Below are 15139 nucleotides of genomic sequence, written 5' to 3' on the forward strand. Positions count from 1 at the left end.
CTGGCTGGCACTTCAGAACTGTTTTACCCGGGTGCAGAGTCAGGTTTAGGTTCCAGCTTGTAAGCGTTAGTCTCTTCTGCTGCCCTCTGTGGGCAGCACAGAGGCACCATCAGGTCAGAGTGGGCTCTGCAGCAGCCACACCAGTAGACACTGCAGGCGCCTTCCAACCTGTGGCCCCCTGCCCCTAGGGTGCCTCCTGAAGGGTTTGTCACATTAGTGCCACGTTCTCATGCATAATTCACGAGAAGCTTAAAAAGTCTAACTGTGACATTAGAGAGAAGTTACTGTCAGTTACTCTGTGCTCTGCGCGGGGACGTGGTGGGGCATCAGGAGTGGGGTGAGCCAGCCCAGAGGAGAGAAGAGGCCTCAGGGAGACCAGAAGGAGCTGCAGCCACGGGGATGCGTGTGCACGCGCTGCTGATGGGGGCCTGGGCTGGTGCCCCGTGTACCAGGGCCGGGACAAAGTCAACAGTGGGGGGTAGGGGAGACTTACACACCTGTGATCTTAATATGCCCCTCTTCGTCCAGGAGGATGCTGGAAGAAAGGGGAGGAAAACAGATGCTTTGAGAAGAGACATGGGAGAGGGCACGTGGACACCAGGGGACCCGCCCAGGCCCCGGGGAGCAGTCTCCATGCCAGATAGGGGGTGCCTGCTGGCCTCCCGGCCGCTGCGTCTCTGGTCAGCAGCTTCCGCTGGGTTGGGCGCGCACAGACCCTCGGTGTATGGGGCAGGGGGCACCCCTGTGTCCTTGTACCTGTTCACCAGGCTCGCGGGGGATGGCAGGTCTGAGACCTTCTCAAGCCCGGGGGGACGGTTTGCCCCCCCGCCCCAGGACTGCCTGCCCTGTGAGAACAGGGCTGGGATGGGCCAGGAGTGCCTGAGCTGTGCAGACACAGAGCCCCTCAGGGATCTCCTGTCCCCAGGCGGGCGCTGGCTGGCCGGAGCCCACTCCTTCTCCCCGGATCTCCCCGGGAGCCCTGTCCTGGCTCTTGGGACCAGCCCCGAGCTCCAGGGAAACCCGTGAGATCTCAGGCTGGTCCCCTGGCCCCGGCCCTCGTCGCGGGTGCGGGCCACCTGGGAGCCCCACCAGGAGCCCTGTCCTGCCGCCCCCGGCTCTCTGCCGTGGGGCCGGGCTTGCTCCTGCGGGGGGCACGGCGGGGCTGGAGGCAGGCCAGCGCCCTGCGAGGCCCTGCTCCAGGTTGCAGCCCACGGCTCCTGGGGGGCTTCTGGTCACCCCGTCTCGCTCTTTGCTGTAACTAAACCCTGCTCCCCCAGCTCCTGGGAGGTGTCAGCCCAGCTCCAAAGAGACTGGGATGTAGACTGTGAGGATTAACATGTGGATCCTTAAACACATTTGGGAAAGGGAGGGAGCTGGGACACAGGTCACCAGGAGGACACTAGGCGGAGGGCAGTGTCGGTCACAGCAGGACAGATGCCGTGTGACCCCACTCGCGTGGGGACCCAGAGCGGGACAGGACAGATGCCGTGTGACCCCACTTGCGTGGGGACCCAGAGCGGTCAGGTCCGTGGAGACGGGGAGTGGGGGGTGGGAGGCGGTGTTTCCACGGGGAAGAGTGTCGGTTTTGCAGGATGGAGAGTTGGGGACGGAGGGTGGTGACGTACAACAGTGTCAGTGCTCTTGACACGACTAACCTGTGCCGTTGCAGATGGTCAAGATGGTCCATTTTATGTTATACTCACCTTGCCACAATTAAAAAACATCAGCCATGGGATTAAAATACCCACTATTTCATGGAAAAGGGCAGGAAAAAGCTACAGCATATAACTGAGGTGACATCTATAATGAAAGAAGCAAATGTTCTCGTCTTTGCTTCCAAGGCACACTTCACCTTTGCCCCAGAAGTGAGCAACTCTCAAGATTAACTCCTAATTCTCGTTCTTCCGCCTGCACTGACGTATTACCACGTCTAACTGTCCGGATCTCTCTGATCCTTAACCAGAGGGAGACTTGGGGTGCTGCCCTCCGGGTGGCCCAGGGCTCAGGGCAGGGGTGATGGTGGCCCTGCACCCGCGGTGAAGGCGGCGTTTGCCGGGCACAGGGACACCCAGGAGAGGGCCTTTCACGGTTATTCACACATTCATCATTTACACGTGCGGCCAGAGATGCTCTGCCCAGCGGGCGCTCAGGCTGATGCCGGGCGTGGGTGTCAGGCAAACGCGCTTTGTGTCAGAGGCGTTGCCAACATTCCTGGCCTCCGGGCAAACCCGGGTGCTTCCGTCAGTGGCGGCTGCGTCTCAGAGCAGAGTGTGTGCTTTTCTCAGGTCGCGGCAGGTGAAGGAGTAAGGGACGGAGAATAAGGCGGGGAGTTTCACCTCCTGAGCCCTCAGGACCTGGGTTGCCTTTCGCCCCAAGCCTTGGGGTCCCTCCAGGCCCCACCTATCCAGCGGCAGGCACGGACCTCAGTCTACGGGGGGAGGGGGGGGGTTGGGGGGTGTTGTCAACCACTTCAGAGGGTTGAGAAATCACCAACTCTGCAGTAGAGACCACTGAACTTAAAACAGCACCCTATAGACCCCTCCTTTCCAAGTGGGTCCCTCCTAGACTGTTAGCTCTGCATAGAAAATAGCAGGGAAATGCCTGAAATAAGAATATTACTATGTGGGGGGACTTTAAAAAAATTTAGACTGGATTAGCAAAATATCGTAGAAACAACATTACAGATGATCGTTGCCAAAGATACAGGAATCTATTTGGGATCTGGGCTGCAAATCTGGTCCACTGTCTTTTAGAAAACCTTGGAGCAGCTCAACTGACTCATCACCTAGAAACGGGCCCGCTGAGGCAGCTGAAGGGCTTCCAGAACCTGGAGGTGGAGGTGGGCCAGAGGCCAGCCTGGAGGAGGAGGTGTGTGGGGGACGGGCCCCCTGCAGGACGGGCCCCACCTAAGGGGGACAGCAGGTGTGGTTGGAGGGGCAGAGGGCCGCCTCCAGCCTGCCCAGCCTCCCCTGAACCGCAGGGGTGCAGCCTGGGCAGGAGGTGTTCAGAGGGTCAGGTGGGGAGCGGGGCCATCCCACACGTCTCAGCACAAGCCATGCCTGCGTCTGGCCCCTTCCGGGGGGCAGGCAGGTGGAATCCCCGTGTGCGGGGGTGGCACCGGGACGTCCCCGGCCTCCAGCCTGGTGTGTGCACCCAGGGGAACAGGGACAGAGTGAGGTCTCGGCGGGGCGGGGGGCTGCTCACTTCTCTGGCTTCAGGTCTCTGTAGATGATGCCCAGGCCGTGCAGGTGGTCCAGGGCCAAGGCCAGCTCCGCCAGGTAGAACTTGACGTCCTCCTCCGTGAACATCACCTGCAGGAGACAGAGGAGACTCAGCCTGCTCGGTCCGCTGGGTGTAGAGACAGGACGCTGCTCCTGAGGCCTGCCCTGAGCCCTGGGCCCCGAGCCCCGAGTCCTGAGCGTCGAGCCCCAAATCACAGTGCTCAGAGCCCCGAGCACTGAGTACTGAACCCTGATCACTGAGCCCTGAGCACTGAGCCCCGAGGACTAGCCATGAGCCCTGAGCACTAAGCCCTGAGTCCTGAACACTGAGCCCCGAGGACTAGCCGTGAGCCCTGAGCACTGAGCCCTGAGCCCCGAGTCCCAAGCACTGAGCCCCGAGTCCCGAGCGCCAAGCCCCAAGTCCCGAGCGCTGAGCCCCGAGTCCTGACCCCTGAGCCCGGAGCACTGAGCACTGAGCCCCGAGTCCTGAGTGCCAAGCCCCGAGTCCTAAGCACTGAGCCCTGAGCCCTGGGCCCTGAGCCCCGAGCACTGAGCACTGAGCCCTGAGTCCTGAGTGCCAAGCCCTGAGTCCCAAGCACTGAGCCCTGAGCCCCAAGCCCAGAGCACTGAGTGCTGAGCCCTGAGTGCTGAGCACTGAGCCCTGAGCCCCGAGCACTGAGCCCTGAGTCCCAAGCACTGAGGCCTGAGCACTGAGCCCCGAGCACTGAGCGCTGAGCACTGAGCCCCGAGTCCTGAGCACTGAGCCCCGAGCACTGAGCACTGAGCCCCGAGTCCCGAGCACTGAGCACTGAGCCCCAAGCACTGAGCACTGAGCCCTGAGTCCTGAGCACTGAGCCCTGAGCGCTGAGCCCTGAGCGCCGAGCACTGAGCCCTAAGCCCCGAGTCCCGAGCACTGAGCCCCGAGTCCCAAGCACTGAGCCCTGAGCCCTGAGTCCTAGGTGCTGAGCCCCGAGTCCCAAACACTGAGCCCTGAGCACTGAGCCCTGAGCACTCAGCCCCGAGTCCCAAGCACTGAGCCCTGAGCACTGAGCCCTGAGCGCCGAGCACTGAGCCCTAAGCCCCGAGTCCTGAGCACTGAGCCCCGAGTCCCAAGCACTGAGCCCTGAGCCCTGAGTCCTAGGTGCTGAGCCCTGAGTCCCAAACACTGAGCCCTGAGCACTGAGCCCTGAGCACTGAGCCCCGAGTCCCAAGCACTGAGCCGTGAGCCCTGAGCCCTGAGCCCCGAGCACTGAGCCCTGAGCCCCGAGTCCTGAGCACTGAGCCCTGAGCCCTGAGCACGGAGTGCCAAGCACTGAGCCCTAAGCCCTGAGTCCCAAGCACTGAGCCCCGAGTCCCAAGCACTGAGCCCTGAGCCCCGAGTCCTGAGTGCTGAGCCCTGAGTCCCGAGCACAGAGCCCTGAGCACTGAGCCCTGAGCCCCGAGTCCCAAGCACTGAGCCCCGAGCCCTGAGCCTTGAGCACTGAGCCCCGAGCCCCGAGCCCTGAGCCCTGAGCACTGAGCCCGAGCACTGAGCCCTATGCCCTGAGCACTGACCACTGAGCCCTGAGCACTGAGCCCTGAGCCCTGAGCCCTGAGCCCCAAGCACTGAGCCCTGTGCCCCAAGCCCTGAGTACTGAGCACTGAGCCCTGAGCCCCGAGCACTGAGCCCTGAGCCCCAAGCCCTGAGCCTTGAGCCCTGTGCCCTGAGCCCTGAGCCCCAAGCACTGAGCCCTGAGTACTGAGCCCTGAGCCCCGAGCCCTGAGCCCTGAGCACTGAGCCCTGAGCCTGAGCACTGAGCCCTGTGCCCCGAGCACTGACCACTGTGCCCCGAGCACTGAGCCCTGAGCCCTGAGCCCCGAGCACTGAGCACTGAGCCCTGAGCCCGAGCACTGAGCCCCGTGCCCTGAGCACTGACCACTGAGCCCCAAGCACTGAGCACTGATCCCTGATCCCTGAGCCCCAAGCACTGAGCCCTGTGCCCCAAGCACTGAGTACTGAGCACTGAGCCCCAAGCCCCAAGCCCTGAGCACTGAGCCCCGAGCACTGAGCACTGAGCCCTGAGCCCTGAGCCCTGAGCACTGAGCACTGAGCACTGAGCCCCAAGCCCTGAGCACAGCTCCGCTCTGCAGACCATGGCCCTGACCAGGCTCTTCCGGCTCCTACAACAGAAGCATGAGTTCTCGTCGCAGTTTCAGGACCAGTGAATCTGGGGGCTCTTCTCACAAAGTGACTTGGCTTGTGGGTGGAACACCGGGCTGGGTTCTCTCCTCTGGGCAAGCTTCTCTTGCCCCTCAAACCATGTGGCTTGGGAGTGTGTTTCTGGGTTTATGTTTTAATACAAGTGCCTAGGATGTTCAGTTCAGTTCAGTTCAGTCGCTGAGTTGTGTCTGACTCTTTATGACCCCCTGAACCATAGCACGCCAGGCCTCCCTGTCCATCATCAACTCCCAGAGTTTACTCAGACTCATGTCCATTGAGTCAGTGATGCCATCCAGCCATCTCATCCTCTGTCATCCCCTTCTCCTCCTGCCTTTAATCTTTCCCAGCATCAGGGTCTTTTCAAATGAGTCAGCTCTTCGCATCAGGTGGCCAAAGTATTGGAGTTTCATCTTCAGCATCAGTCCTTCCAATGAATATTCGAAGGGCTGATTTCCTTTAGGATGGATTGGTGATTGGTTGGATTTCCTTGCAGTCCAAGGGACTCTCAAGATGTCTTCTCTGCCTGGGATGTACCATTTTATTATAACACAACCATCTAAACCACGCTGTGAAGGTCGATGTAAACAGGCCTGAAAGGTTTCCTGAGACCACGTCTTGAATCTCATTTCTCCTCCTTCAGACCTCACATCTTCCCGCCTCGGGTTACGGACGAGGAGCCGCTGTCTCTCCGAAGCGGACGAGTCCACTAACACGACCCACTCGTGTGGCGTCGGCAGGTGCCCCTCTTGGGGAGGCCAGTGGGAGAGGGATCCTGGCTCAGCTGAAACACACTCAAGGCCACGGCGCCTAGCAGACCTCCAGGTCATTGCCTCCCACAATCTCCCTGTCCATGGCGGCTGTGAGAACACGCATGCAATTCTGTAGTCACCTCACCAGCAAGCCAGATGCTACCAGAAAGCGTTCTCTACCTGCACCATGAGAAGTCAGCGTCACAGACAGCAGAAACCCGTGTCATGGCTGAACTCCCTCTGAAAATCAACACACCATCAGAAGGCTGCACGGGAAGCTGGGGCCAGGATAAGGGTCGTCTGGGGAAACGAACGTGATGACATCAGGCTGGTGCAGGTGGAGCTCGTCCCCTTCACAAAGGGGGTGCCTCCCAGTGGGGCCGGGACATGCACCCCAAGTCCTGGAGGGAAGCATCAGGGTCCCGCCAACCCTTGCCACCCCTCCGGCCTCTGGAATCACTTGTTCCGTCTCCACGCTTGACCAGCACCTCCTTCCCTGGCTGGGTCTTTCTTCCCTAAATTGGCCAACACGCTCAGGGGGCTTCTCTGCCATCAGATGCTGCTGGCTGTTGGGTTCCCCTTCGCCTGACCGTCCCCACCTCTGGACATAAGCACACCGGCGTGCCTGCAGTCCAGGCTTACAGTCACCGTTTCCTCTTCTTGGCTGTTCTTAGGACTCAGCTCAGGACGGCCTCCAAGTTCAAATGACAGAGTTTCTCTTCGGGAATGAAACATCCACGGATGTGAGTTCTCAAAGGAGTCAGTGCTGAGACCGACACTCACAAGGATGCCATCCAATGGACTCGGGGAAAACAACGGAAAGAAAATACTTTTTCACGTAGAGTTAGGGTAACGTTCATTTCCCGTGTGTCCGTGAACTCTGAGACCCTGTTGAGCCCACACTGGACAACTTCACTTCAGCTCTGAAATACAGGGTCTTCCAGGAGCCGTACGTGCCCCACTGGGAGCCGCGGAGCCGTACGTGCCCCACTGGGAGCCGCGGTAGGCTTTTTGCTAACCGTTGTTGCCTTTTTGGCCCAGAAGCCCAACGACAGCGTGCGTCACAGTGGAGGCAGCCTGACTCTTGTAGACAAGGTCGGGGAGCAGACCAAGAGGCGCCAGGAGAGAAACGCCAGCCTCAACGATCCAGCCTCCCTGGAAACTGAGCTCAGCTGGGAGGCAGGTTGAAGGACCAGAGACCCGCTCCCAGAAAGCTTTTGGAGAACTTGGACCTGATTCTCCAAGCCATGCTTTCAGTCTATATGCAAAGAGCCCGATACATCTGTTGTGCTGTGACCTGGCGGTCCGGTGGGAGATGGAGAGACAGGGCAGCCTGACGTCTCAGGGACCCCACCCTGCCCCACCATGACTGACTGCTCACTTCGGAGTGTCACGCAGGGTGGACAGCTCTCCTGCTGTGCCAGTGAGTGGTGAGGAAAGGGAGCGGGCAGCTGAATCCTTTGTTATGGCCAAGAGGAGCCCCACGGCGGGGGCGAGGCTGCATCAGAGGGTCGCAAACCTGCTGCTGCATCGTGACCAACGCTGCCGCCCTCTCTTCTGAGTAAGGGAAACCGCACGCAATCATCAGGACGAAGAGTCCAGAGTCACCCCTGCCTGGAGCAGGAGACTGGGTTTTCCATCCCATGAAGCAGGAGCCAGAGAGCTTCCATGTTGAGCCTCAAGCCATTCTAGAAGGTTCCCGTCAGGTACTGGGGGCAAGGAGAAGCCCTGGGGCTGTGAAGTGGCTGGGGTCACGCAGGTCTCCCGCGCGCAGCCCTAACTGGACGCCCCAGACGCCCCTCCCAGGAAGTGTGGTCCCCGTGTTAACAGCATCTTCCTACAGTGGAAACCGATCCCGTGAAATAGTCTTTCCCACGTGACATGACCAAGTTTCCATCTGCTCTACACAAGGGTGGTTCGAGAACTCCACGGGGGTCATGGGAAGCCTCTTTCCTGAAGATCCTTCCCTGGTGGCTCAGTCAGTAAATAATTCCATCTGCTCTACACAAGGGTGGTTCGAGAACTCCACGGGGGTCATGGGAAGCCTCTTTTCTGAAGATCCTTCCCTGATGGCTCAGTCAGTAAGTAATCTGCCTGCAAGACAGGAGACCTGGGTTCGATCCCTGGGTCAGGAAGATCTCCTGGAGAAGGGCATGGCAACCCACTCCAGTACCCTTGCCTGGGAAATCCATGGACAGAGGAGCCTGGCGGCCTACAGTCATGGGGTCGCCAAGAGTTGGACATCACTGAGTGACGAACACTTTCTTCGAGGACAGCAGATTTCTTCTCCGTGTGACTTGCGAGACTTCTTTAAAACAAGTAATACACCTATACACACGTCATACACACCCCACCACCACACGTGCACACGTATACTGCACACGCACACACACATGCCACCGGCACACATACGTGTGCATGTATGCACACACACACACTCACACACAGCCCCCTCCTGCCACCCCTCTGTGTCCTGCAGACTCTAGGCAGCCACCCACAGCCCCAGCCCACACTGTGTACCTCTTTGGAGAGCCGGGTGAAGAGGTCCCCTCCGCGCAGGAAGTCCAGAATCAGGTAGAGTTTCCCCTCCGTCTGGAAGGCTGCAGACGGAGAGAGGTGAGAGCGTTTTTCACAGTGCCTGGGGTGGCCGTCATCCCTTGGGGCCAGCGCTGAGCGCTAGGAGCCCGTCTGTCTTTGGCTCAGACAGCACCGTGTGGTCTCTAATGCCGAGTCATTTCAGATGCAGGCCTGGGGCAGGGTGGACAGTGTGGGGGGCGGCGCTCAGGGAGAGGGGGCCCACGGCAAAGAGCTCTGCCTGCGCTTCTCACGAACAGTCTGGAGACTATTTCTTGTCCTCTCCTACCCACTCCCTCCCCTTCTTTCTTTCTCAATCACTAAGGGGATTGAACGACACGCAGGGAAAAATGTCAGTGGGTCCCTGTGCTCTCACCACCCCTGTGAACACCGGGCCAACTGGGTCTCGTCGGAGAGTCGGCTTTGCTGTGAGCTGCCTGGGGAGGGGCAGGGCGACTGGACCGTCCGGGACCACTCTGCCCTTCTACGGAGCTGCTTCGGTGCAGCTCAGGGTTCAAGGACGCCCGCCGCCCGTTCCTCCTTTGAGGACCGCACTGGGGTGGGACAGCCTGGCTACTGCACCTGGTGGCCGTGGGGCTCGTGTCCTCGGTTTGGGCCCCGAGGGCCACAGGTAGGGGCGTGCGGTCTATGGTTCTGCCCCCGCCCACCACGAGCAAGGGCACGCCTCGGTCAGAGGGGTCTGCGGGCACGTGAGGGTCAAGAGAAAGCAATGCCGCGGCCACCGGACGGTCAGTCCATTGTTACCGCTGGCCCACCACGTGGCATCTGTGTCCTACACAGAGCGTCGGCTGGAGGGGCGCTGACACCCCCACACACTTGGATACTTCATTTACTGAACGTCAAGGCCAGAGCTTATAATGTTGGGGTTTTAGAAACGCAGGGCTTCCCTGGTGGCTCAGCTGATGAAGCATCTGCCTGCAGTGCGGGAGATCTGGGCTCCATCCCTGGGTTGGGAAGAGTCCCTGGAGTAGGAAATGGCAACCCGCTCCAGTATTCTTTCCTGGAGAAACCCATGGACAGAGGAGCCCGGTGGGCTACAGTCCAGGGGGTCGCAAAGAGTCGGACATGACTGAGCACACACAGACCATAATGAAGCTTTACGATGAAAGGGTGATTCACTTCTGCCAGGATGTCTCTCTCCATCTTTGACCTGACTCGGTCCCGAACTGCAAGACAGAAAAAAATGAAGACTTTCAAAGGCAGGAGTCAGGTTCTGGAGAATGTGGAACACAAAACTTTAGATATAGATAATTTCCCACTTTTTTTTTTTGTCACAAACTTCTCAAACAGATACAGAAGTTTAAAGAGCAGGCTGAATGGCCACTCCTGAAGCCTCCACCTGGATTCAACAACTGCTCACATTCGACACATTTTCTCTTGCCCTCTCTTCCCCACACATACACACGTTTTAGCCAAAAGTCTGATAATAAATCATCGACACCATGACCTTCCACCCCAAGTGCACTTATAACACACGCAGCATCTCCTAAGAAGAGGACAGTCTCTTACATAACCCGAACACGACTGCCACCCCTGAGGAAACTAACCCTCATTCCATAACATCATCCAGCTCCCCGTCCACATCCCAGTCCTGCCCTAGGTCAGTCACAGCTGCTATTTTCCAGCACAGGGTTCTGTCAAGGTTCACACAGCACCTCTAATGGTTGCATTTCCTTATTCCTTTTGCTTCTGGAATAAAATGGCCCCACATCTTTCTCTCCTTGCGCTTTCTGTGGGCTTTTAGGGTTAAGCCCAGTTTTCTTGTAGATTGTCTCCAGTTGTGACTGATTATTGCCTTACTGGTTGCTATAACTCCCATATTTCTTATGAACCAAGGTTAGGTCTGGAGGCTTTTTAAGGTTGAGGCCAAACAGTTTTGGCAAAAACACCTCCGGGGTGACGCTGCAGGCCCCAGGGGCAGTGGGTGGGGCAGGATTGCTGTGCTACCTCTGCTCAGGGCGCTGAACTCCGCTGGGTCAAGGCGGCAGGTCACCCGCCTCCCACTGGAAAAACGCACAGGTCGCTCTGTAAGTAAGCAGTAGCCTGAGGGACGACATTTTAGTACCGAATGGCCTGTGGGTTCCCTTACAATTCTTCATCAGTTAGCTTGCATACGGTCCTTGCTTAGGTCATTTAGGGTCACAAATCAGCCATTTTCTCATTTCCGATGGGACTAGGAATCAAGAGGAACACCCCTTCTCTCACTCTTCCTGGGGATAACTGTGAGCTATGGATTTTAAAACATGAGTCTGTTCTAACAAATCACAGTATCGTTCTTCTCAGTGCTGACACTGTCCAAAGTGTAGCCCCATTTTCTCATTTCCGATGGGACTAGGAATCAAGAGGAACACCCCTTCTCTCACTCTTCCTGGGGATAACTGTGAGCTATGGATTTTAAAACATGAGTCTGTTCTAACAAATCACAGTATCGTTCTTCTCAGTGCTGACACTGTCCAAAGTGTAGCCGTCTGGGAACACAGACGGAATAAGTTTTGAGGCAAAAATAAATGAAAAACAAAGTCACTGCTTGAAACTAAGAACAACGCCAAAATTCCCACGAGCAAACTGGTACACCCAGGGCAGTGTCCAGGTGACCTCCTACGGCCCCGTGTGTGTGAAGGCAGAAACTTCCCTCAGGAATTCCTAAGTGTGGCAAGTATGATGAATGTCACCCTCAGAATCGGGTATTTAAGTCATTCATTCTTTGGCCTTTTGACATGTACTTAAACCTGGGTCTCCTGCACTACAGGCAGATTCTTTACCATCTGAGCCACCAGGGAAGCCCTTTATTTAAGAAGTCCTTCCCAAAGGATGGCTATAATAGGGGGAAAAAACCCACAAAAAATGGAAAATAACAAGCATGAGTAAGGATGTGGAGAAGCTGGTGGGAGGGCGAAACGGTGCAGCCCCTGTGGAGAACCTCCTGGCAGCTCCTCACAAAGTTAAACACAGAAATACCACAGGACCCAGCGCACCCACTCCCCAAGAACCGAAGCAGAGGTTCCAGCAGATTGCGCACACCCATATCCACAGCAGTGTTAGTCACAAGAGCAAAAGAGACAGAGGCCACCCATGTGCCTACTGATGGATGGCTGAATAAACAAAAGGGGGCGTGGCCACGTGGTGGAATATTACTCAGCCCTGCAAGATAAAATTCGGACACACACTACAGCAGGGATAAGCCCTAGAAACACTATGCTAAGCAAAGTCGGCCAGACAAAAAAGGAGAAGCACCATACGAGTCTACTCACGCAGGACTGCGGCTGCAAGAGAGGACGCCCTGCGGCAGAATCCCAACGGCTCCATCAGGATGCACCCCCAGCCCAAGCTCATTCACCACCCGGTAGTTCTTTCTTATTTATTTAGTTTTATGAAAGTATGGTTGCCAAGAGGTGGGGGGTGGTGGGGAGGGATGGACTGGGAGCTTGGGGTTAGAAGAGGCAAACAAACTGCTTGCAGTTTGCAAACAAACGTCCAGGATGGATACACAAGGTCCTGCTGGAGAGCACAGGCAGCCGTCGTCAAATCCCGAGATAAGCCATAGCAAAAAAGAACATAAAAAAGAATGTGTGTGTGTGTCTAGCTGAATCCCTAATAGTTCTGACCCCGGCTCTGCCGCTGCTCAGGAGAACCAGCGAGGGGACAAGCAAGACAATCCCCGGGGAGACGGTACAAGGAGTCGCTCCATTTCCTGCCTGTCCTGGGTTACAGGCTCCGGTGGCTCCGCCAGTGGCAACACCAAAGGGTTTCGGGAAACAGACCCCGAATCCCTTCCTTCAGTAGAAGAGGCAGAGGAGGATGGCTGCAGACCCTGAAGGGCACGTGAGCGGTGGGATCAGGACGATGCCCCTCCAAACACCTTCCCAGTCTGAGCAGGAGACCCTGGACGAGACATGTGGAAGGACAGGGGGCCACACCAGTGCTGGGGGCCAGGGGCTGCCCGCTCCCCAATGAGGGCAGGCAGGACGCCTCTCTGGGCAGCTCCTCGGGGGGAGCCTTGTCTGATGCACTCAGGCTCCTGGGCCGTGTCCTTGACCTCAGGGAGCCAGGCAGACTGGGGAGGGGCCACGGGAGACTGCTGTCTGCCCCCCCGGGAAGTCCTCCTCCGGGAGAAGCCCCCACCGCCCCCCCACCCCCCACCAATGATGCAATCCAGAGGAGCAAGTGGCCAGGGAGAGGGGATGCTGTGTTCCTACACCCTCCCTGCCATCTCCTCACAAAGCTCACTCTATGACTCCGGATAGGAAAATCGAAACATTCCCTAAATAGGGTTGATGCTATTATCATTGAGCTCAGATCTCTCTGGAATGAGGAGCACTGCTTAGTCACACAGCTGATGATGGTGTTCCTAACGGAAACCAAAGGTCATAACAAGCCTGGGGACAGAATCAGAAAAAGACACCTTATATTCAGATTTCTAAGGTTTGTCCAGTGAAAGCGGAAAAATGAATATATATTCCCTCTCTACATTTTACACAATAAATCCCAGGTCTATTAGAGAGGTACGTGTTTTTAAAAGCCATGAAAATGACAAAAAAGATGAATCAAATACTTATCTGAGGTTTGGGTGGGGATTTCTTTATTTTTAAATAAAAGCAATGAAAGAAGTAACATAGGAAAGAGTGAGAGACTCAGTTACAAAACAAGTTTCCATCCAAACGGTCATAAAAAATTAAAGGCTAACAAAAAACTTCGAGATTATCTGAAACAAACGGCAAAAGGGCCAGGAGCCTAAATACATCATACTAAACATAATACTCTTACTGTGCTTAAAGAAACAGAGGAGAAACCAAGACGCCAGCCCAACAGTGAACTTAACGCAGCGCTGATAAACACGCCCGTCTGGGGACCACGCTTTCACAAACAGGTTTGTGAGACTGGCCCCAGGGCATCAACGGGCGAAACACAACCCACGGGCTCCAAGGCGGCAGGACCAGGGAAAGGCTGGGCAGGCCCACGGCAGGACTGGGCCACTGCAGGCGGCTGACCAGGGGGGCGACTGGGTCGGGCTGACACCACGGGAAGGACAGCTGTGCCACGGACGGCCCTTCAGAGGTGAGACCGCGCGTGGGAGGCCAGCCCTCCGAAGGCAACGAGGGACCTGGGGCTGCACGTGCCGGCTTAGCCCTGCAGGGCCCACAGCCCGCCTGCTCGGGGTGGTGACTGTCACTCGGGCCATCGGTGATGGAGCGAAAGGCCTGGAATGCTGCCTTGGCCACCTGACGGGCAGCTGCAGAGCCGTCCCTCCACCAAGAAAGAAACTGATATGACAGCAAGGGGCTCGCTTCTGATGCTGCCTCTGGAGGCTTAGGATTCCAAGGGATTCTCAGTCCTAAGACTGAGATGCAGAAGAAAAGAAAGGAGCCCAGAGAGGTACTTCCTCCATCCTTCCACTGTTACCGGGTCCGCGGGTTACAGAAATGATGAAACACTCACACAGCCTGAGGCGAAATGTCACCCAACCATCTCCTGCTGGGTGGGTCCAGACCAGCTCAGCACCTGGAGCCAGGCCAGCGCCTCCCTGAGATGCCTACTCTCTGGTATCCCACATGTGAGTCCGGAATCAAGTGGGGCTTGACACTGTAGATGCAAAAAATCCTCATGTTCTAGGCTATTTTGAGATTCACTAATAAATCGTAGGGGCTTCCCAGGTGGCTCTAGTGGTAAAGAATCCGCCTGCCAATGCAGGAGATGTGGGTTCAGTCCCTGGGTCAGGAAGATGCCCTGGAGGAGGAAAGGGCAACCCACTCCAGTATTCTTGCCTGGAGAACCCCATGGACAGAAGGGCCTGGTGGGCTACAGTCCACAGGGTCGCAAAGAGTCAGACATGTGACTGACCGCGCACACACACGCCACAAACAGCAGACACTGGGGAGAGATGAGCATCTTTCATACTTCAGACCACCCCCGTGGGCGATTAGGACCTGGTTTCCATGGCTGCTTTTGTAACCAACCTCCGTTAATTACACTGTTTTTATGCTACATTATACATCCTGTCGTATCATATCATTATGTCACATTGTATTCTATTATACAGACACTATATTTCAAAAGAAAAGGATGGCTGAGATAGAAACAAGTGTGGTCTCTTCAGTCACGGTGAAAATGACAAATGGCCAGGTGGGAGGCGACCTAGGAAGGCCCGGGTGGCGGGAGATGTGTGCGTGTACAGCAGCACCCCGGGGAGCACAGGGCACTCGAACCTGCGTCTCCCGCGGTCACAGGGAGGCCTGAGCCTTTTAAGTGGAGCCGGACACCCGGCTGGCGATGAACTCAGCCTCTGCCCGGCTGAGTGACCACACTAACCACCTCCCGGCTCTGTCCTCAAAATCCTGCCGGATCTGAAATTCTGCCCTGAGCAGACCCTGAATGCA

The 15139-nt window shown here is 57.0% G+C and overlaps 1 protein-coding gene across 9 annotated transcripts in view; it reads right to left on the reverse strand.

The window, feature by feature from the left end:
* The window catches only part of RPS6KA2 (ribosomal protein S6 kinase A2), a 328366-nt gene that overhangs the window by 59536 nt on the left and 253691 nt on the right, over positions 1 to 15139 (reverse strand). For all 9 annotated transcript variants that reach the window (XM_086318706.1, XM_086318708.1, XM_086318709.1 and 6 more), the window contains 4 exons: positions 9851 to 9931; positions 8691 to 8770; positions 3205 to 3311; positions 498 to 535 (listed from right to left, as the gene is read on the reverse strand). In XM_086318706.1, the coding sequence (XP_086174832.1) occupies positions 498 to 535; positions 3205 to 3311; positions 8691 to 8770; positions 9851 to 9931 (306 nt within the window). The remainder of the gene's footprint in view (positions 1 to 497; positions 536 to 3204; positions 3312 to 8690; positions 8771 to 9850; positions 9932 to 15139) is intronic.

Source organism: Bos grunniens, chromosome 9 (assembly GCF_055505025.1).
Source record: "Bos grunniens cultivar Pamir isolate PY7600 chromosome 9, Bosgru_T2T1.0, whole genome shotgun sequence".
NCBI classification, from domain to species: Eukaryota; Metazoa; Chordata; class Mammalia; order Artiodactyla; family Bovidae; genus Bos; species Bos grunniens.